The sequence below is a fragment of the Mustela lutreola genome, chromosome 5 (genome assembly GCF_030435805.1).
Source record: "Mustela lutreola isolate mMusLut2 chromosome 5, mMusLut2.pri, whole genome shotgun sequence".
NCBI lineage: Eukaryota > Metazoa > Chordata > Mammalia > Carnivora > Mustelidae > Mustela > Mustela lutreola.
This window is the reverse complement of record NC_081294.1, coordinates 71,290,872-71,314,534: the sequence shown is the minus strand read 5'-3', so window position 1 is coordinate 71,314,534 and position 23,663 is coordinate 71,290,872. Positions and strand designations below refer to the sequence as shown.

Sequence of the window (23,663 nt, the reverse complement as noted above, 5' to 3'; positions counted from 1 at the left end):
GCCAGTTTCAGTTCGCATGTGCTGCAGATTGGCCGAAGGTGACCGGAGGGGCTGCGAGGAGAACCTGCACCTTAAGTTGCGGTGGGCCTAAGTGCTTCTCGGTCGTCCAGCGGCTCAGGGATTAAGATGGCTCTTCCCCTCGAAGACAGGGGCCCGGCGACAGGGGCCCGCGATTCCAGCCTCGTGCCTCGCGTCCCGCCCGCACCTGGGGCAGGACCCGGCACCCCCGGCGCGGGCGCAGGTGGAACCCGGCTGCGCCCCGTGTGCGCGCTGGGAAAGGGGCGAATGTGCTCCCGGGAGGCCCCCGCCGCGGGGAGCGCTACCTGCTGTTGGCCGCTCCGCCACAGGCGCGCCTTGCGAGCCAGGGCCAGTTGCAGGTGGGCGACCACAGAGCCTCCCCTGTCCCACGGCACCGCCCAGGGCGCGGGCCCAAGGGGTGCTGCGGGGACAACGGACTCGGAGCGGCGCTCAGGGCGGGAGCTGCGGCTCGGTGTCCTCTCCGGGCAGGCGCGGGGAACAGCCCTCCTGAAGCCATGGCGAGCGCCCAGTCCCAGGTGTGAGACCCGCCATAGCCGGCTTTTATAACCCGGCGCCCGGGACTTGCGGCCGGGTCCTCGCGGGAGCGGCGCGGGGCGGGGCAGGCTCTCCCGATCCCGCCCAGTCCTGGCCCGCAGCTTCCCCTCCCAGCCGGCCGGGCTTTGGCCCTGGCTCCCGGGTCGCGGCGCCCAGAGCGCGCTCAGGTGGGCGAAGGATCCCCTGTCTCCGCACTCCCCGCCCCCGCCGCCCACTGTGAGCTTCTTCCCTGGCCAAAGCCCGCGCCCCACGACCAGAGTCCCGCACCCGGGACCGGGCAGCGGGTGACCACGCCCGCCCCGGAGAAGGGCGCCCGGCCGCGGATCCTGCGTCTTAACCTCACAGTACGTCTTCGGGGTCACACAGGACCCGGGAGAGAAGCGTCACGAGCTCTCCTCAGTTACACAAGCTTGAGATGGGATCCTGAGTCTGTGTGGTCTCCTGTAGGTGATGTGAGCTCTGTCTCGGTTACTTTGTCTCTTACAAAGCGAAAGTATCTTCCTCACAAAGTAGTTTCTTCCTGCGTACATTTTTCCCCCACCAGTAGTTACCCAGTGAAGGCCTACAATGTTTTAGGGCATGAGAGTGAATAAAATAGACATGGAATTTACATTCTAGGAAAGACAGATACTAAACATGAGTAGAATCCCAGCGATTTCTCTTCGAAGTATAGGGTCAACAGAAATTCATATATGTCTACCAAAAGATACCTGCATCATGTTCAGGGCCGCGATATTTGTAGTTGCCCCAAATGTCCGTCAGTAATTGAACGGGATAAACAAATTGTTTGTTCACACAATGGAATACGGCACCACACCGAAAAAGAACGGACGTATGCTGTACCGAACAAGAAAGAATTTCACAAAGATAATACTGAGTGTAGAGGGACAGGTACAAAAGACGTCATAGTGGATGATTCCATTAATATACAAAATATACAAAATATACAAAAATCTATGACGTTAAGAGTTAAGATAGTGACTACCGTTAGGGGGCAGTGGATAGTAACTAGAAAGGATCACAGGACTTTCTCTAGGCGACTGGTAATGTTCTGTTTCTTGATTTAGATGCTGATTACACACAACTCTAAAATTGACCAAGCTGTGCATTTATGATTTGTGCACTTAAGATGTACTTCATTAAAAATGTACATTATATTAAATTACATGAAAATATATGGGAATGTCAGAAGGAAAAGAAAGAGGAAAAGGAACAGAAGAAATACTTCAAGTGGTCATGACTGATAATTTCCCCAGGTAATATCGGACACCAAACCACAGAACCAGGAAGCTTAGAGAACACCGAGCAGGATAAATGATACTCAGGCATATCATATTCAAACTACAGAAAATAAAAGATAAAGAAAAATTTTGAAAGAAGCCAGAGTGGGGGGGGGGGGAGAAACTTACCTATAAAAGAGCAAAGATGAGAATTACATTGCACTTCTCCTCAGAGATCATGCAAGCAAGAAGAAAGTGTACTGAAATATTTACAGTGTGGACAGAAAGAATAACTATCAACCTGGAATTCTGTATCTAGTGAAATTATCTTTCTTTTTTTTTAAGATTTTATTTATTTATTTGACAGAGAGATAGAGAGAGAGAGAGAGAGATCAGAGGCAGGCAGAGAGAGAGGAGGAAGCAGGCTCCCTGCTGAGCAGAGAACCCAATTCGGGGCTTGACCCTGGGATCATGACCTGAGCGGAAGGCAGAGGCTTAAACCCGCTGAGCCACCCAGGCACCCCTGTGAAATTATCTTTCAAAAGTGTTGAAGAAACAAAGATCTTGCATGTAGAGGATCCTATGGAAACCACTAAAAAACTCTTTGAAGTAATAAACAAGTTCATTAAATTTCAGAGTACAAGGTCCATGTATTAGAAAAAAATAATTTTTATTTCTATATAACAATGAACAATCTGAAAATAAAATTAAGAAAATAATTCTGGGGCGCCGGGGTGGCTCAGCGGGTTAAAGCTTCTGTCTTAGGCTCAGGTCATGATTTCAGGGTCCTGGGATCGAGCCCCAAGTCAGGCTCTCTGCTTGATGGAGAGCCCGCTTCCTCCTCCGTCTCTTTCTGTTTGCCTCTCTGCCTACTTGTGATCTCTGCCTGTCAAGTAAATAAATAAAATCTTTTAAAAAAGAAAATAATTCCACTTCAGTATCATAAAAAATAATAAAATATTTAAGAATATAGCAAAGCATTTATACACTGAAACCTACAAAACATCACTGAAAGAAATTAAAGAAGACCTAAAGAGATGGAAAGACATTCCATGTCCATAGGTTAAAAGACTTACATCGTTAAAGTGGCAGTACTTTCCAAATTGAGCTGTAGGTTCAACATAATCTATTAAGTTTCCAGGTGGCTTTTTGTGGAAATTTACAAGGTCTTTCTAAAATTTCTGTGGAAATGCAAGGGTGTCAGACTAGCCACCACAGTCTTGAAAAAGCAGAGCAAAGATGGAGGCCTCAAACTATATGACTTCAAAACTTACTGCAAACCGATGGCAATCGAGATGGTATAGCACTGGCATTAGGTTAGTCATTTAGACCAATGGAATTGAATTGAGATTTTAGGAATCTCAATATGACTCAACAGTCACATTCATGATCAACTGATTTTTGACAAGGGTGCCACAGTAGTTCAGTGGAGGGAAGAAAAGACTTTCAGCAAATGTGATGGGACGGCAGGATATTCATAAACAGAAAAATGAGGCTGGATTCCTCTATCATACAATATACAAAAATAACTCAAAAATATATCATAGAGCCAAATATAAAAGCTAAAACTACAAAATTCTTACAGAAATAAGTCTTTATGACCTTGGGTTTGGAAATGGTTTATTAGATATGTACCAAAAGTACAATGAAAGAAACGAAAAAAGAAAGAATACATAAATTGAATTTGATCTAAATTTAAAACTTTTGAGCTTCAAAGAACACACTCCAGAAATTAAAAAGATAACCCATAGAATGGGAGAAAAATTTATGCACATTATATATCTGAAAAGAGACTTGTATTTAGGATTTAGAAAGAACTCTTGCAACTTAATAATGAAAAGGCAAATAAAATGGGCACAAAAACTTACAGCAGCAGTGTTCATAGTGGCCAAAAAATAGAAACAACTGAAATATCTGCCAACTGACAAATGTATAAAAATGTGATATACCCACACAATGGATTATTACTCAGCCATTAAAAGTAAAGAATTATTCATATATGTCACAATAGCGTTGAGCTTGAAAGCATTACTCTAAGTGATAGAAATAATTTTAAAAAGGCCACATATTACCTAATTCAATTTAGTATATGTGCTGCCAAAGAGAGCACTATCTAATTCAACTTATACGAAGTGTCCCAACTAGGCAAGAGAGACAGAAGTTACCTAGGGCTGGGATGTTGATGAAGAGGGGGTGGAGGGTGAGTTGGAGTGACTGTTATGAGTTTAGTTTCTTTTTAGGGTGATGAAAATGTTTCAAATTGATTGTGGTTATGGTCTGTGTATATAATAAAAATTTAAGTTTACAATTTAAATTGGTGAATTGTATGTCTGATGATATCTCAATAAGGCAGTATATATGTATACACATAATGTATATATCATATATACAGCATATCAGATGGTGATAAGTACCAAGGAGAAATATGAAATATGGAGAAGAGCTAAGAAGACTGGGGCTAAAAGTTGAAATTTTAAGTAGAGAGATCATGGTAGGGCTCATTGAGAAGGTGATGTGTAATCAAAGACATTCTGAAGGGGGTGAGGGTGTCAGGTGGATATCTAGGGAGAGAGATTTCCAGGATCTAGTTTGGGTCTGGGCTTTGTCACTGCCCATATATCTGACCTTGGACAAGTAATGGCTCTGTGCCCGAGTTTCTTTATCTGTAACATAGTTGTTCCTATTTTGTAGTAAAATGACTATATACCTATTTCAGAAGGTTATTATATGGATTAAATAAATAATAAAAAGGAAAGTAAAGCACTTAGTACATTGGCACCAAATCAAATGCTCTATAGTTGTTTTTATTAGCTCCTACTGCAAGTGCAAAAGCCCTTGCCTTCTAAGATGGAACCATGCCCCAAATGTCTGTTGAATCAAGGAGACCAAGTCGAGCTAGTGCAGACTAATGAGCAAGAGGGAAGATTGTAGGAAATGGAGAGAGGGCCTGCGACTTTTAGTCTGTGAGATAGATAATCATTGGCAGGTTTTGAATACAGAAAAAAACCACTATCTGATTCATGTTTTAACACCATCACTCTGGCTCCTATGCTGAAAACATACTAAAAGGGGCAAGGATGTATAGAGGAAACCAGCTTTGAGCTATTGTAGTATAGATGCGAGGTGGTGGTGGTAGTGAGAAGTGGTCAGATTCTGGTTCTACTTTAAAGATAGAAAGAAGGTCTACTGAAAGATTGGACACTGGGTATGAGAGAAAGAGAGTGCTTTGAACAATCTTCAGAACTCAGCTTCATTTATTATGCCGAGGGAAGTATGAGAGGGCGCTTTTTTTTTTTACATGGGGGAGGTGGGGCAGGGATGGACAGTAATATAGTGAGTAATATAGTGTGTGGGGGCAGGGGCGGGGGGGAACAACCCTTCAGTTTTGGACATAATAGTCTGGAAATGTCTATTGCACATCCAAGCGCAGCAGAGCAGAGATTTGGACAGGAAAGAGGATAGATCATTGGTTCTTTCACAAATACTTACTGAAAACGTGTCCTGTGCTAGGTCTTATTCTAAGTCCTATTCTAGGCTCTGGAGATACTTGTGAGAATACAGACAAAGCTCCTCTTCACTTCATCTATAATAGAATACGCGTTTTATAAACAAGTCAGCAATCAAGCGCATTAATGTATGCGAAGCCTCTAGCTCTCTAGATGGACATAGTGTACAATTGCTATGGTTGTTTTCAATATCTGGAGTACTGCATGAGCCAGGAGACTAGCAGTGCGACCTAGGAGGACACCCCCACCTCCCTCGCGACCAGTGCCAGCCAGGTATCCCCGCCCCAATGCAGGCTAGATTTCCAAACACAGCTGACCGGCACCATTGCGCAGGCGCGGCCTCAGTCTGGCGTCCTAGGAGACCGACTGGGAAAGCTTCAGCGCAGGCGTAATTCCAGAGGCGGAGGAAGCGTGTGGCCCGGGGATGGGGCGGGGCGAGCCCGGAGTGCGCTTGCGCACCGCCTGCTCTCGCCCGAGGAGCCGCAGTCTCGAGAGCGCCAAGGCGGTGTTTCGGTAGTCTCTGGCAAACCTCTCCGGCGAACCCGGCGCCGTTGGACTGCGCCCAGGGCGGCGACCTCCGCCGGGCACAGGAGGGAGCCACGATGCCGGTGAGGGGAGTCGCTCAGCCGCTGGGGTTCCTCATCCCAGCGGCCTGGCACGGGGGCGCGGCTGTTGCCATGGAGGCGCGGATCAGGCAGGCGGCCGGGGTGGGGCGGGGCAGGGTCCGGCTCTGCGGGGCCGAGCGTTTGGGGAGTCTGGTGGGTAGGCTCGGGGCCGGCGGGGTTCCAGCGGGTCCTGGGAGGGGCCCCGGACAGGCCCTGCCGCCTCTGTCGGTGCTGCAGCCCGCAAGGCCTGCGCTGCTTGACATAAAGGCACAGCGCCAGAGGATGCGCTCTCGCTCCCAGCCCTGCTCCTGAGTAGGGCGTCTGGGAGCGGCCGCGGGGGGTGGGCTTTGGATGCTCCGCACCTGGTGGGCTCTGTTCACCGCGGAGCCGATTCTTGGAAGGTAGCGAACCGAGAGCTGCTTGCTTCTACTCCAGCCCTTGACTCGAGCTGTCATTTCTTTCGTGGTGCTTTAGCTTACAGGGCGGAATGTAACCCGTGGGTGTCTTTGTGTGTGAGGGGGGGTGGGTGGTGGTATGTTTGTCTTGTCGGATTTCACGGTGCTACCGTCCACTTAGCAGGGGGCATCCTAAGTCCAGGATAGGGTCATGGAGAACACGTGAGCTTTTTGGTCGGTTTTCTACTGGTTGCGAGGCCTGGGACAATTACTTCATCTTTCTGGGTCCTTAGTTCCCACATAATTAAACTGTTTCTCATGGGATTTTATCAGGATGAAATAAGGTAATGCACAGCGGAATTGAAGGACAGTGCTTGGCATTTAGCCTTACATGCTCAATATTTGTTCCGTATCGTTTGCCTTCAGGTTATTAGTTCATTCAGCAGATACCAGGCATCTACCCCAGGTTAGGCCCTGGAGGCAAAATATTGAGCATAACCATCCAGTTTCTTGAACTTGACAAGACAGAAGCTTGCCTTCGTGGGCAGAGGTGAAAGTCTTGTTGTTAGAGACAACATGCTTACCATTCATGACGTGAATGGGTGGCATGTAATAGAAAGTAGATTCTGGTGAGTTGTAAAGTGTTCCCGTTTAGGAATTCTGGCCTACAGATGTCAGATCATTTTTTTCCCCCAAGAGAATCTAGAAGTTGTTATTTTTGTGGAATTTCTCTTTTTTAAAAATTTTAGCAACTAATTAAAAAATATTGTTAAATGCTGTGAACCAAACAAAAGATATTGTGTGCTCAATTCAGCCCATTGACTACCAGTTGGCAACCTCTGGTGTAGACAGATAGGACATATTAATCAAATAAGGAGCAAGCAAAAGTAGTATTGAAACCAGTTGTAAATGATAGTGGGAGAAGGGTCTCTCAGGACCTATACCAGGATTTGACCTAGTTAAGGACGTCTTCACAGGTGAAGTGGCTGTTCTGCTGAGATCCGAGAATAAGTGAAGGGGAGAATGAGGAATGTTCTAGGCAAGAGGAACAGCACCTGTGATAAGAAAGTATGGTGACAAGAAAAGGCTTTAAAAAAGCTAATGTGGCTTGGCTGGGAAAGCCAAGCAAGGTAGCTTGTGAAGTAAGGCTGGACAAGTAGACATGGGCCAGAGCCAGGTCTTAGAGACCACCTTAAGGACTCCGGTATTTATCCTGAGATCTGTGGGAAACAATTGAGGTTTTTTTTTTTTTTTAGATTTTTTATTTATTTATTTGACAGAGAGAGATCACAAGCAGGCAGAGAGGCAGGCAGAGAGAGAGAGAGGAGGAAGCAGGCTCCCTGCTGAGCAGAGAGCCCGATGCGGGACTCGATCCCAGGACCCTGAGATCATGACCTGAGCCGAAGGCAGCGGCTTAACCCACTGAGCCACCCAGGCGCCCGAAACAATTGAGTTTTAAGTAAGGGAGCAGCATGATTAACTTTGTGTTGCAGCTGACTGCCCTGTAGAGAACAGACCATAGGAGAACCTAACTAGATGCTGCTATTCAATTTAAGGTGGGATCATGGTGACCCAGCCTTAGGTGGTGAAAGGAGAGATGGGGAGAAGTGTGTTGTATTGATACTATTCAACTAAACTATTGGACTTCACTTCAAAATAGGATTGTATTACTTCAGTTGAGGTATAATACAATGTTACCTGTACAATATCATTTGTTATTTGTGTGTCTTGTGAGATAATCCCCAGTAAGTCTTGTGACCACCCATCACCATAAAGAGCTACAAAATTCTTTTCTGATGTTGAACAATTTCAAGATATACTCCTTTAGCAACTTTCAGATATGCAGTGGTGTACTTTTGACTAGTCACCATTCTATATATTATTTATACATGACTTATTTTATAATTAGAAATTTGTACCTTTGATCTCTGACCATTTTGTCCACGTCTATACCCCACTGCCCTCTGGCAACCACCAATCTATTCTCTGTGAGTTTTGCTTTTTTGTTTGTTCCTCTTTTTGTTTTTTAGATTCCGTAAGTAAGTGAAATCATACTGTATGTGTCTTTGCTTAGGGTTTTATTTTAACATAGGTGGTTAGTCAAAATTTCAAAAAATGAAACTTTACATATATAAATATTTGTAAGGTTAGAGGGATAGTGAAACATTTCTCTCTGCCATTGGACTTTGTTTGCTGTGTTTCATTTCGTGTTGTCTGCTATGGAGAAGATATACTACATATGTTACATGGTAAAAAACGTTTTACTGATGCATTATAGAAAATAAAATTTAAAGTCTCAGGGAAACACAGGACCTACTACTATATTCTTGATTACAGTTGTTAACCATGTTCACTTGTGTTTTCCTTCAGGCAGTAAACTCAGAGGCTAAGTCAGGGACTTTTGCGGAGACAGTCAATATAGTGATTCATTTTCTGCTTAAATAGCACTTATTTACTATAAATGTAAATTAGGCTTTCTTTCTCCTCATTTTTATATTGTATTGTATCATACTGTATTATAAAAGAAACTGTCTTTTTATATCTTTTAATAAATTTTTTCTGTATATCTGAGATCTTTCGTTGGATTTAACAAATATTTGTGGAGTGCTTAATATGTGCAAGGCCCTGGGATGGCACAGTAGCCTTTTTCAAATTTGAAATTTGCTGAAGGTAAAAGTAAATGTTCTTTTCATTATTTGTGAATATTTTCTCCACCAGATCAATAAATCAGAGAAGCCTGAAAGCTGTGATAATGTGAAGGTGGTTGTTAGGTGCCGGCCCCTCAACGAGAGAGAGAAATCAATGTGCTATAAACAGGCTGTCAGTGTGGATGAGATGAGGGGAACTATTACTGTACATAAGACTGATTCTTCCAATGAACCTCCAAAGACATTTACTTTTGATACTGTTTTTGGACCAGAGAGTAAACAACTTGATGTTTATAACTTAACTGCAAGACCTATTATTGATTCTGTTCTTGAAGGCTATAATGGTGAGTATATTGTTCACTTTTTCTTAACTCTATCAAGATATTGACACCCTATAAATTCATCCATTATAATTGTACTGTTTGATGGGTTATAGTAAATACATACAGCTGTGAAACTGTTACCGCAATCCAGTTTTATGACCCCCCCCCAAAAAAAATTCCTGTATGTCCCTTTGTAGTCCCACCTCCAGGCATCCATTGACCTGCTTTTGCCTATAGTTCTGTCTTTGCTGGAAATTTCATATAAATCAACTCATATCCTGTATCATCTTTCTTACCTGTTTTCTTTTCAGTTGTTAAAGGTCATCCATGTTGTTGTATGGATCAGCACTTTGTTCCTTTTTAATGCTGAATTGTATGAATATACCACCTTTTATGATCTTCAGTGGAAATCTGGATTGTTCTAATTTGGGAGCAATTATAATTAGTGCTGCTGTGAACATTCTTTTGTAGAAAGTTCTTTGTGCAGATAAGTTTTAAAGTTTGTCTTGGGTAGATACCTAGAAGTAGAATTGGTGGGTCATATGGTTAGTGTGTATTTATTTTTTGAAGAAATTGCCAAACTGTTTTCCAAAGTGGTGACTCTTAATTTTTTTCCCCACCAGTGTGTTATGAGAGTTCTTTTAGTTTCTTCACATTCTCACCAACATTTAGATTGTTGACCTTTTTAATTATAGCTGTTCTAGAGGATCTATAGTGGTATCTCATTGTTTTAACTTATATTTCTCTATAACTAACAATGTTGAGTCTCTAATCATATACACATTAGCCCTTTGTCTTTTAAAATATTTTACCCACTTTACAGTTCAGTTGCCTATGTTCTTATGGAGTCATGCTTTTTCTACATTCTGGACTCAAATCTTTTGATCAGATAAGTGATTGGAACGTATTTTCTTCCAGCACGTGGCTTGTATTTTCATCTTTTTAATGGTGTTTTTTGAAGAGAAAAGATTTTTAGTTTTGAGTCCAGTTAATCATTTTTCTTTAATCATCATGCTTTCATTGACCTAGCCAAGAAATATTTGCTGAACCTAACACCAAAAAGATTTTCTCTTATGTTTTTATCCAGAAGTTGTAAACACTGTATGTCTTATATTAAGGTCTGTTATTCATTTTGAGTTAATTTTTATATACGGTGTGAGGTAAGGGTGTACGTTCTTTGCCTCCCCTGCCCCCCATCGATGGATATCCAGTTGTTGGAGCACCATTTGTTAAGACTCTCCTTTCCTTATTGAATTAACTTGGTGCTTTTGTCAAAAATCAACAGACTGCAGTGGCATGGGTTTATTTCTGGATTGTCTCTTCTGTTCCAGTATCCTGTTTTTATTACTATAGGTTTTTGTGTTGAAATTAGGTAGTGTATATTTTCTAGCTTTATTATTATTTTTCAGAATTGTTTTGGCTTCTCTGGATCCTTTGTATTTTCACATATATTTTAGGATTGCCTTTTCAATTTCCACAAAAAAAGCCCCAAAAACCCTACTGGGATTTTGGTAGGGATTGTATTGAGTTGTTATTCTGACAATATTGAGCCTTCTAATCCAGAACACGGTATCTCTCTTCATTTATTTATATTTTGTTTAATTTCTCTCATCAGCATTTTGTTGTAGTTTCTAATGTGCAGGTCTTATACTTATTTTCATGAGTTTATTCCTAAGTATTTTTTTTTAAAGATTTTATTTATTTATTTGATAGAAATCACAAGTAGATGGAGAGGCAGACAGAGAGAGAGAGGGGAAGCAGGCTCCCTGCTGAGCAGAGAGCCCGATGCGGGACTCGACCCCAGGACCCTGAGATCATGACCCGAGCCGAAGGCAGCGGCTTAACCCACTGAGCCACCCAGGTGCCCCCCTAAGTATTTTTTTAACCTGTTTCCTTTTTTAAAGATTTTTATTTATTTGCTAGAGAGAAAGAGAGTGTGCCAACACACAGAAGCAGGGGGAGGGGCAGAAGGAGAGGAAAAAGCAGACTTCCCTGCTGAGCAGGGAGGTGGGGGAGAGGGGAGAGCTTGATCCCAGTTCCCTGTCTCCTGATAATGACCTGAGCCAAAGGTAGACACTTAATAGACTGAGCCACTCAGCCACTCCACCTCTTTCTTTTTAAAATTTAAGTTCTAGTTAACATACCGTGTATTCCTAAGTATTTTGGATGCTTTTGTGAATACAAAATACACAAAATTGATATTTTAGTAGTTTTTTTTAATTAACATAAAATTCAAATAACAGAATTCACTGTTTTAATCATTTTACAGTATACAAGTCAGGGGTTTAATACATTCACAGTGTTGTATAACTATCACTGTTATCTGTTTCCAGAACATTTCCATCACCCCCAAAAGAAACTATGTATCTATTAGCAGTTACTCCCACTTTTGCTCCCTCCTACCCTAGCAACTATGTATTTACTTTCTATGTGTATGAGTTTGCCTCTTCTGGACATATAAATAGAATCATACACTTTATAGTCTTTTATGTATGGCTTCTTTGACTTGGTATAATGTTTTCTGTGTTCCACATTATAGTATGTATCAGGACTGCTTTTTTTTTTTTTTTTAAGATTTTATTTATTTGAGAGCGAGCACAAGCATGGGGCTGGGTGGGGGGGGAGGAGCAGAGGAGTAGGGAGAAGCAGATGCCCTGCTCAGCAGGGAACCCCATGTGGGGCTTGATCCCAGGACTCTGGGATCATGACCCCTGCTGAAGGCAGGGGCTGAACCGACTGAGCCACCCAGGTGCCCAGGACTGCATTTTTTAATGGTCAGTTAATACTCCATCGAATGGATATGCTGTATTTTATATATCCATTTATCCACTCATGAGTATTTGGGTTGTTGCCTTTTTTTTTTTTTTTTTTTTTTTTTTTTTGCTATTATAAATAATATTGCTGTGAATATTCTTGTTCTTGTCTTTGTGTAAATGTATGTTTTCCCCTTGCTTAGGTAAATACCTAGGAGTGGAATTGCTGGGTCAGGAGGTTAACTGCCAGATTATTTTCCATTGCAACTGTGTGGTTTTTACATTCCCACTAGCAATGTATGAGGTTTCCAGTTTCTTCACATCTTTGCCAAAAAGTGTTGTTGTCTTTTTGGTTACAGCCTTCATAGTGGTTTTGAAGTGATACTGTGTTTTGCAGTTAATTTTTGTACAAACACCCTGCAACCTTATTAAACTTGCTTATTATTTCTGGTAGGCTTTTATTTATTTATTGGTAACTTCCCTAGGATTTTTTTTTTAAAGATTTTATTTATTTGACAGATCACAAGTAGGCAGAGAGGCAGGCAGAGAGAAGAGGGGGAAGCAGGCTTCTCGCTGAGCCAGATGCAGGGCTTAATCTCAGGACGCTGGGATCATGACCTGAGCTGAAGGCAGAAGCTTCAATCCACTGAACCACCCAGGCGCCCTTTCCCTACAATTTTTTATATAGTGAGCATGTTACCGTCAAATACAGGTAGTACAATTTCTTTCCCATCTTTTAGTTACCCGAATTGCCCTGGCTAGAACCTCAAGTACAGTGTTGAACATGAGTGGTAAGAGTGGACATTTTTGTTTTGTTCCAGATCTTAGGGAGAAAGCATTCACTGTTTTACCAGTAAGTATGATGTTATCTATAGATTTTTGTCTGACTAAGTTCCCTTCTGTTCTTTTGTCCCCATCCGGGGAATGGATTTTGGATCTTGTCAAATGAATTTTTTTCAGCACCTATTGAAATCGTCTTTTTTTAAAAAAAAAATTGTTAGTATATTCAGTTACATTGATTTTTAAATGTGAAACCAGGAGCACCTGGGTGGCTCAGTGGATTAAGCCTCTGCTGTAGGCTCAGGTCATGGACTCAGGGTCTGCACTGGGCTCTCTGCTCAGCAGGGAGCTGCTTCCCCCTCTCTCTCTGCCTGCTGCTCTTCCTGCTTGTGATCTCTCTCCCTGTCAAATAAATAAATAAAATCTTAAAAAAAAAATGTAAAACCGGTCATGCCACTTGGTCATGGTATATTACCCTTTTGTATGTTGTTAGATTTGATATGCTAAAATTTTGTGTAAACTTTTTTTTTTTGGTCTATGTTCAGGAGGGATATAGTAGTTTTCTTATAATGTCTTTATTTATTTATTTTTTTTAACCAGGATAATGCTAATTTCATAGAATGAGTTGGAAAGTATTCCCTCCTTTTTAATCATATGAAAAACATATGTATAGAATTAGTATTATATCTACCCTAAGCATTTGGTAAAATTTACCAGTGAAGCCAAATGGGCCTGGAGTATTTTTTTGTGGAAAGGTTTTTAAAGATTCAGTGTCTTTAATAATATAAGGCTTTTTGAATTACCTGTTTTTCTTTTAGTGAGCTCTGGAAGTTTATCTTTCATGGAATTTGTCTCTGTCATCTAGGTTGTTGAATTTATTGGCAAAAAGTTGTTCATATTCTCTATTCTTGTGTTAGAATGTGGTTGTGTAATCTTTCTCTGATATTGGTATATGGTACATGATATATGGTAATTTGTGTCATCTCTTTTTCTTGTGACGAGTCTGGTGGAGGACTAATATAATAGGAGTAGTTTCTCCTCCTTTATTCCTTTTTCTACTTTTGGTGGAAGCTGAGATCATTGTTTTGAGTCCTTTGTAACTTTCTAATAGGGAGATTTATGCTATGAATTACTCTCTAAGTACTGCTTTAGTGGTGGTGTACAGATTTTGACATACTGTGTTTTCATTTTCATGCAGTGCAGGGTACTTTCTCCTTTTCCTCTTGATTTCTTCTTTGATCCTTGGGTTATTTAGAAATGTGTTAGTTTCCAGGTAATTTGGGATTTTCCAGAGATATTTCTATTACTTAATGTCTAGTTTATTTTTATTTTTATTTTTTTTTTAAAGATTTTATTTATTTATTTGAGAGAGACAGGGAGAGAGAGCATGAGTGAGGAGAAGGTCAGAGGGAGAAGCGGACTCCCCTGGAGCCGGCAGCCCGATGCGGGACTCGATCTCGGGACTCCGGGATCATGACCTGAGCCGAAGGCAGTCGTCCAACCAACTAAGCCACCCAGGCGTCCCTCTAGTTTATTTTTTTTTAAATATTTTATTTATTTATTTGACAAACAGAGATCACAAGTAGGCAGAGAGGCAGGTAGAGAGAGAGGGAGGAGGAAGGCTCCCCGCTGAGCAGAGAGCCCGACGTGGGGCTCGATCCCAGGACCCTGAGATCATGACCTGAGCTGAAGGCAGAGGCTTTAACCCACTGAGCCACCCAGGCGCCCCACTTAATGTCTAGTTTAATCCCGTTTTAGAGAATGTGCTATGTAAAACTTGAACCTTTTGAAATTAGAGACTTGTTACATGACCCAGAATAAATTTATTATAAAATGTCTGTATATTCTTCAAAACAATGTGTATTTTGCTGTTGTTGGGTGGAGCATTCTATACATGTTCATTACATCAATTTGCTTGATTGTTTCGTTCAGATTTTCTATTATTTTCTACTTGGTCTGTCGATTACTGAGACAGGTATTAAATTCTCTTACTGTGTTTTTATGTGCCTTTTCCTTTCAGTTCTGTCACTTTTTACTGGATGTATTTTGAAACCCTGTGAGTAGGTGCCTAAGTGCTTAGGTGTTTCAAGTCCTCTTCATGCATTAACCTTATTGTCATTACGAAATTACTCTTTATCCGTAGTAATGTTCTTTACTCTGAAACCTACTTTGATATTAATACAGACATTTTAACTTTGTTTTGATTTAATGTTAACATGGTATATCTTCATTCATCTTTTTAACTTTTAACACATTTGTGTTTTTATATTGAAAGTACATTTCTAGTGTGTAGTTATACTAGAGGTCACTAAGATTATACCAGGTTCAGAGGTTGGTAGGAGAAGTCAAGGGACTCGGGTTATAATTGTACTTAGAGCTTTGGTTTATTAGAACAAAAAAGATGCCAAAAAAAGAAAACAAGAAACAGTAAGGGGAAAAGTGTGGAGGAAACCAGGTACAAACTTCCAAGAGTCATTTCCTAGTGAACACACAGAATGTGCTTAATTCTTCTACCACTGAATGTGACAATACCTGTCAGAAAGCTTTGTAAGAGACACAGTGTCCCAGGTTTTTGTTGGAGCCTGCTCATGTGGATACCCTCAGCCGCGCCCTTGTCAAGATTCTACACTCACAGAAGGAAAACAGGTGTTTAGCATAAACCACCTTGTTTATACAAACAATTTAGGCATAATGTTGGGGAATGAATGGCAAGAACCCTCCCTAAATCCAAATTCCCAGATGTTAGTCAAAGGCCAAACTTGAAAGCAGGCCTCTCAAAGAGTAGTAGCCCCAGATCTGTTGTTAGTTCTCTTATGCATTGCATTGTACATTGTATAGTTGATAGTGTTTTGGTTTTTTGTTGTTGGGTTGTTTTTTAAATCCAACCTTGCTGTCTTTGCTTTTTAATTGGGTTATCAAAACCATTTATGTTCTGCTGTTGGTTTTCTCTTTATACTTTTTTTTTTAAAGATTTATTTATTTATTTATTTATTTGACAGACAGAGATCACAAGTAGGCAGAGAGGCAGGCAGAGAGAGAGGAAGGGAAGCAGGCTTCCTGCTGAGCAGGGAGCCCGATGTGGGGCTCGATCCCAGGACCCTGGGATCATGATCTGAGCCGGAGGCAGAGGCTTTAACCCACTGAGCCACCCAGGCGTCCCTCTTTATACTCTTATCCTTTGTATTATTCCATTCTGTCTTCTCTGTTGGCTTATAGTGATACAACTTTGTTTTATTTTAGTGGTTGCTTTAAGGTTTATAATATAACTCTAATATATCACACTTCACTGTTATGTGTTATTCTATTTTTTGCGTAGTAAAAATTATTTTTTATTTTATTTTTATTTATTTATTTTAAAAATTTTATTTATGTGACAGACAGAGATCACAAGTAGGCAGAGAGGCAGGCAGAGAGAGAGGAGGAAGCAGGCTCCCCGCTGAACAGAGAGCCTGATGTGGGACTCGATCCCAAGACCCTGAGATCATGACCGGAGCCAAAGGCAGAGGCCCAACCCACTGAGCCACCCAGGCACCTGTAAAAAAAATTTTTTTAAACTATACTTCTAGTTGTCTCCTCCCAAGTTTGGTGGTAGTGGTGGTGTTTTGTATTATTGTGTGTGTGTGTGTGTGTGTGTGTTTTTAAAGATTTTATTTATTTGTCAGATGGAGAGAGAGAGTGAGAGAGCCAGCGTGCACAAGCTGGGGAACTGCAGGCAGAGGGAGAAGCAGACTCCTTGCTGAGCAAGGAGCCTGATGTGGGGCTCTATCCCAGGACTTTCAGATTATAACCTTAATCAAAGGCAGATGCTTGACTGATTGAGCCACCGAGGCATCCCTGTGGTGGTGGTGTTGTACATTTACTTCTATGTGTTATAAACTCCAAACCACGTTGCCTTTATTTTTGTTTAAACCATCAGTTGTTTTTAGAGAGATTTAAGTAATAGGAAAACACTTACATATTTTCTTACTTAGGTACTCACCATATTTGATACTCTTTATTCCCTCATGTAAGAGGAATCTGTAGTTCTATCTAGTACCATTGTTTCTGCATTGGATAACTTCCTCAAGTGTTTCTTAGAGTGCAAATCTGTGGGTGACGAATTCTTTCAGCTTTTGTAGTCCAGAAAGTATTATTTTGCCTTTGTTTTTGAAAGAAAATTTCACCAGATGTAGGGTTCTAGGTTGATAGTTTCTTCTTTTAATACTTGAAGGATAGTCCTCTACTGTCATTTGCGTTTTGTTCTACTGGAATTCTTTATTGGTTCTTCTTTACATAACATATCTTTCTCTGGTTACTTTTTAGATTTTCTTTTATATCACTGGTTTTGAACTTTTTGACTATGATGTGCCATGGTTTATTTTTATTTATGTTTCTGTGCTTACAGTTCATTAAGCTTTTTGGATCTGTGAGTTTGTAGTTTTCATCAAATTTGGAAAATTTTTAGCCATATTTCTTTAAATATTTTTCCGGTCCCCACTCTCTGCTTTAGGGCCTGCAGGAACATGTATATTAAACTGCTTAAAATTGTCCCACAGCTCACTGATGCTGTTTTTCTTTTTTGTATTTTTTTTCTCTGTATTACATTTTTTATTGTTTCTGTTGTTATGTGTTGAAGTTTACTAATCTTTTATTCTGCAGTGTCTAATCTACCATTAATCTTATCTATCGTATTTTTCATCTCACACATTGTAGTATTCATCCCTAGAAGTTTGATTTGGGTCTTTTTGTATCTTCCATCCAAGTTCTTCCAGACTTTCATCCAAAGTTTCCAGTTAACTTTTTAACATATAGAATATAGTTTTTATCTGTTTTAAAGTCCTGTGTGCTATTTCTAACATTTGTGTCAGTTCTGAATAGGTTTTGACTGGTTGATGCATTTCTTTATTATGAGTTATATCTTTTTGCTTTTTTGCAAGCTTGGCAAATTTTGGTTGGGCGCCAAACACTCTGAATTTTACCTTAGCTCTTTGATTTTTTTTATTCATTTAAGCTTTCAGGAGCTTTGTTCTCAGTGGCAGTTATTTGAAAATGGTTTGCTTCTTTCAGATCTTTTTTTATTTTATTAGTTGCAGACATAGAATTTAGTGTTTCATCAGTTGTGTGTAACACCCAGTGCTCATTACTTGAAGTGCCCTTCTTAATGCCCATCACCCAGTTGCCCCATCCCATCTCCCCTCCAGCAACCCTCAGTTTGCTTTCTAGAGTTAAGTGTCTCTTATGTATGGTTTGCCACCTTCTCAAATTTCATCCTATTTTTCCTTCTCTTTCCCTATGTTCATCTGTTTTGTTTAATAAATTCCACATATGAGTGAAATCATGTGGTATTTGTCTTTCTCTGACTTTCTGATCTTTTAAAGGTCTTTAGTTAGGACCGGAGCAGTGCTCAGTCTAAGGTTATTCCCCTGATTCTGAGGCAAGACCTTTTTTGTTTGGTGTACCTGATGTCCTGTGCATCATGAGGTTTTCCAGTCTGGCTGGTTTAAACAGATACAGTTTCTGGCCTTTGTGAGCATTGAGGACTCTCCCTTCCAAATGATTCTCCTCCCCCCATATTTAGATAGTTTCCTCACACTTTGGAGAGGCTTGGTGCTCCACTAAATAATGGAAGAAGACCTGCAGACCTCTGAAATCTGTAGCTTTCTGCATAGTGTTATTCTTTCCACTACTGCGTCCTACAAATTCTAGCCACGTTGCTCTCTCTGGCTTCTGGATTCCTTTGCTCAGGAAATCTGCTCATCACTCCTTGGATTTCTCCTCCTGCTCTGTGGTTGATTCTCTCACAAGGCAGGTAGTTGGGAAGTCATAGGGCCCGCCTATCTATTAGCCAACTTTTGGGCGTCACAGGCCTTTGTTGACTGAGGTCCATTGTCTTGAAAACTATTGCTTCATATATTTAGTTTGCTTTCCTTTCAGTCAAGAGTGTAAATCTGGTCCTTACTACTCCATCCTTGTTGGAAGCAGTAGTGTCACTCAGTTTTGAAATAACAGAATTCTGTATTTTAAAAAACAAATGTGGTACAGAGTAATATATAAATGTCAAGGGACTTTTCACCTATTTTCCACCTATTATGCTGACTGAAATTGTTGATAGTAGCATAGAACAATATGTTTAAAAAGGACAAAAATCAGGAACGTTGTAACATAGAGTGTAGTTTCCTTGGCATTATTCAAATGTGCAGTGGCAAGTACATAATCCTTCCACCATTTAAAACGTTTTTTTTTCAATTAATAAACTTTGTTCTTTAGAACAGCTTTAGGAAAATTAAGTACAGAGATTTCCTGTATATCCCTTGTCTCCAGACATATACAAAGTTCCCCACTGTCAATATCCTGCACCACAGTGGTACATTGATTACAAATGATGAACATACATTGACACATCAGCATCATCCAAAGTTCATAGTTTACATTAGCGTTCACTCTTGGGGCTGTACATCCTATGGATTTTGACAAAAACATAATGTGTATCCACTATTATAATATAAAGAATAGTTTCACTTCTGTGCTGCTAATTTATCCTTCCTTCCCCGGCTAAACCTAGCAACCACTAATCTTTTACTGTCTCCATAGTTTCACCTTTCCTAGAATGTCATGCAGTTAGAATTGTATAGTATGTAACCTTTCAGTTTGGCTTCTTTTACTTAGTAATATGCACTGAAGTTTTCTCCATGTCTCTTCATGGTTTGATACCTTTTATCTTTTTTTGTGTGTGTGCTGATAATTTCCTGTTGTCTGGATGTACCACAGTTTATTTATCAATTCACTTACCTACAGCAGGACATCTTGATTGCCTCTAAATTTTGGCAGTTATGAATATACACTGCTGTAAACATCCATATACAGATTTTTTGTAGGCCTTCTACCATTTTTAAGATGTAGTCATGAAATGGGTAGGTTGGGTAAGATTTTTAGGTCATTTCTAGTTTTAATAAAGTTTTTTTTTTTTTTTTAAGATTTTATTTATTGGGGTGCCTGGATGGCTCAGTTGTTAAGCATCTGCCTTTGGCTCAGGTTGTGGTCCCTGGGTCCTGGGATTGGGCTCCCTGCTCAGCAGGAGGTCTGATTCTCCCTCTCCCACTCTCCCTGCTTGTGTTACCTCTCTTGCTGTGTCTGTCTCTCTCAAATATATAAATAAAATCTTAAAGATAAAGGCTTTATTTATTTGAGAACAGAGAGAGAGCACATGCAGGGAGAACAGCAGGTGGAGACAGAAGCAGGCTCCCTGCTGAGCAAGGAGCTGGATGTGGGAGTCATCCTAGGACCCTGGGATCATGACCTGAGTCAAAGGCAGATGTTTGACAACTGAGCCACCCAGGTGTCCCTTAAGAGGTAAAGTTTTAAGTGAAGTTCATATTGAAGGAAATGCTAGCATTAGCTTTATTAGATTGGACATAACAAAACTAGAAATTTAGAATCTCATCTCTGAAAATGAGATGACATACTTTTATTCTAGGGGATTCCTGGTCCTCATTTCTCAGCTTTAAAATTATAGATCAATATCCTTTTTGAATCCATAGTCTTTATAGAATTAATGAATTCATAGAAATTGTATTAGGATTAGTTTTGAATTAAAAATTTGGCCATTACATACTTTTAAAAAATAAGGGCTCTAGAGCCAAATGGATTTTGTTCGCATCTTATTTCTACCACTTACTATGACATCGAACAAGTAACTCAACCTCTATAAGCCTTTGTTTCCTGAGCTAAAGTATGGGGATATAACTAGTTCTTTGCTCTTAGGATTGGGGTGAAAACTCAGCGAGGATGCATGGCCTAGCTCATGGCACATGCTCCATAAATGATAGCTGTTATGTCAGCTCTCACAGGTGGTCTGCAGGCTCATATTTTCAGCTCATTTTTTTTTTAAGATTTTTTATTTTATATTTGACAGAGATCACAAGTAGGCAGAGAGGCAGAGAGAGAGGGAAGCAGGCTCCCCACTGATCAGAGAGCCCTATGCGGGGCTTGATCCCAGGATGCTGGGATAATGACCTGAGCTAGAGACAGAGGCTTTAACCCACTGAGCCACTCAGGCGCCACATATTTTCAGCTCTTTTGAAGGCAGTATGTTACATTCTTTTTTTTTTTTTTAAAGATATTTATTTATTTATTTATTTGAGAGAGAGACAGAGAGAACATGAGCGAGGAGAAGGTCAGAGAGAGAAGCAGATTCCCCGCGGAGTTGGGAGCCTGATGCGGGACTTGATCCTGGGAGTCCGGGATCATGACCCGAGCCGAAGGCAGTCGTCCAACCAACTGAGCCACCCAGGTGTCCCAGTATGTTACATTCTTAATGGCATGGTTTGAAATATTTAGCGAATTAGGAAAAAAATCAAGACTTTTTTATTCCCATGTGTAAAAAATGTCTTCTGTTGTGATTAAGTATTGTGATGATTGTCACAGAAAGTCTGAAATTGATAGTGACATAAGAAGTTACTTGCATGGGGTGGAAGTAGTTGAAAAGCCATGTTGTTTGTGTGGTCTTCTCACACTGTGCTATCTTCTGCAGAAATTGCACCCGTTCCCAGGGGCTCTAGTGGGTAAATACATCTCATCCCTCCACCTGCCTGCTTGACACATGCATTTGGGTGTGTCATGGGCACTTAGAGCTCAATATGCCTTCAACTGAATTCATGGTCTTTCCCTTCAAATGGTCATTTCTTCTGGTGATGTTCACCGTCTCAGTATATGGCATAGCCATACATCCCTTGTTCAAGCTAGAAGTTGAAAGGCATCTTGGATTCTTCCTTTTCCCTGGTCCCCTGGCCAGTTATTTCCTAGGTGCTGTTGCTTCTAACTGTTTCATATATCTGAAATTCTACCACCTTTCTCTTTCCCTTCTGTTAACCACTCCAGCTCTTTGACTGGTTTCTTCACATCTCCCCTTCCTTTCTTCCAGCTCATTGTACACAGTGTAGCCATAGCGATCCTGCTGTCACTCTAACTGGCCTCACTTTCCTTTTAGGATATGTTCTTAAAACCTTAGTATGGCCTTCTTGGCGGTGTGCAGTTAGGCCCCTGCTGGTGTCTTTACCTCTGTGCCCATCACCTTCATTTACCATCTCTGTTTCTTCCATTCTGATCTTGTTTCATGTTTCATTTCCTCAGAACCTCTGTTTTCTTTCTTCTTGCTATCCACTCTCTTGCTATCTAACTCTTAATCATATTTCAGATTGTATCTTAAACCTTACCTTTTCTGGACGGCCTTTCTTGACCTCCCTCTACTTTCTTCTTGTGCCATTTCCCCTGCCTAGATTACATCCCTTTACTCTCAGCTATTCCTAACATTCCCAGCATTCATTATTCCCAACATTCATCCTGCTTGCAAATACTTGACCAGTATCTCCTTCTAAGATGATGCATACCATACGATTAAGGATTGTTTGTCTTGTTTGTCACTGTGTCCCTAGTGCCTAGCTAGCATAGTGCTTACTCATAGTGCTATGTAGTTGCTGAATGAATGAATGTTAGGTATTTAGAAAGTTTAAATTGTGTCTGTAATTACCTATAATAATTGTATTGTCACATTTTTTAACTCCCCCATTCCTTACAGCTTTTACTTAAAAAATACATATTTTTAGGGGCCTGCCTCAGTCATTAAACATCTGCCTTTGGCACAGTGCCTTTTGGCACATCCCTCCCACTCCTCCTGCTTGTGTGCCCTCTCTCACTGTCTCTCTCTCTTAAATAAATAAAAGTCTTTAAAAAAAAGTATTTTTGAATGAATTTTAGGATTAAGAAGAAAAAAAATCCTGTCATTTACTTGTACTGTACTAGGTATCATTCTGGTTGTGTGCAATAAATTGTTTCATTTGGTTCTTAGTGTTCATGTCAGGTAGTTATTCTTGTCCTCATTTTAGCACTGAGGAGACAGTCTTTGGGTACATTCTTATCTAAGCTCAGGTGGCTAAAAAGATAACACTGAGGTCCTTCCATTCTAAACCTGTATTCTTTTGTTGCTGCAATTATACTACCTTCTCCAATTTAATGTCCACATTAAGTAATTAACATACACATTATAGTAAATATCTTATAATTTGCCATAATGTAAAATTTTGCTTTTAGGGCTTGGGATACTTTTTATGAATAATTAGGACTGTTTCATTGACTTGATAACATTAACCACGCTTGATTTGTGATACAGAGTAAATATTGCTGATAATAAAAGTGACATTTGTACTTGAATAAATTTTAAATCCAGGGAAGAAATTGCATCACAGTGTCAAAGGAATTACTTTTAAGAGCTGTTGTTCTGTAGCATTAGACTCTAAAAAGTGATTGATTCTCTTCATCATTTTCAGGGACTATCTTCGCATATGGACAAACTGGAACAGGCAAAACTTTTACCATGGAAGGCGTTCGAGCTGTTCCTGAACTTAGAGGAATCATTCCAAATTCATTTGCTCACATATTTGGTCATATTGCAAAAGCAGAGGGTGATACAAGGTAAAAGAGAATTCTTTTATTTTCTAATATTGAGAAGTACAAACATAAGAGAGACATATAGGTATAAAACTTATAAACACATTTGAACACATTCTAAAACTTTTTCGGCTCTTTATGCTTTATGAAATGATGTTTTATTTATAGATTTTTGGTTCGAGTGTCTTATTTGGAAATATATAATGAAGAAGTCCGTGACCTTTTGGGCAAGGATCAGACACAGAGGTTAGAGGTAAGGATAACTGAAATTGAAGTACTTTCCAAAGTAGTAGAATGCTAAATTAAGGTTCTTTTTATCCAAAGATATTTTAAATATTTTACTTATTTTTTGATGGTAATATGATCATGATTCAAAATCTAAAATATTGTGAAATTTAATGCTTTGAAAAGTGGTTCCTATCCTATTTGCCCACTTTT

The 23,663-nt window shown here is 40.3% G+C and overlaps 1 protein-coding gene across 6 annotated transcripts in view; it reads left to right on the top strand.

The window, feature by feature from the left end:
* The first annotated feature begins 5,698 nt into the window (after window positions 1–5,698).
* The window catches only part of KIF3A (kinesin family member 3A), a 59,481-nt gene continuing 41,516 nt past the window's right edge, over window positions 5,699–23,663 (top strand). For 2 of the 6 annotated variants that reach the window (XM_059174541.1, XM_059174542.1), the window contains exons 1-4: window positions 5,700–5,907; window positions 9,018–9,291; window positions 23,105–23,249; window positions 23,394–23,478. In XM_059174541.1, the coding sequence (XP_059030524.1) occupies window positions 5,902–5,907; window positions 9,018–9,291; window positions 23,105–23,249; window positions 23,394–23,478 (510 nt within the window). In that variant the 5' untranslated portion in view covers window positions 5,700–5,901. Of the gene's footprint in view, window positions 5,908–6,227; window positions 6,306–7,961; window positions 7,981–9,017; window positions 9,292–23,104; window positions 23,250–23,393; window positions 23,479–23,663 lie in introns of those variants that run through there. The other 4 variants (XM_059174547.1, XM_059174545.1, XM_059174543.1 and 1 more) reach the window with 4 other exon arrangements.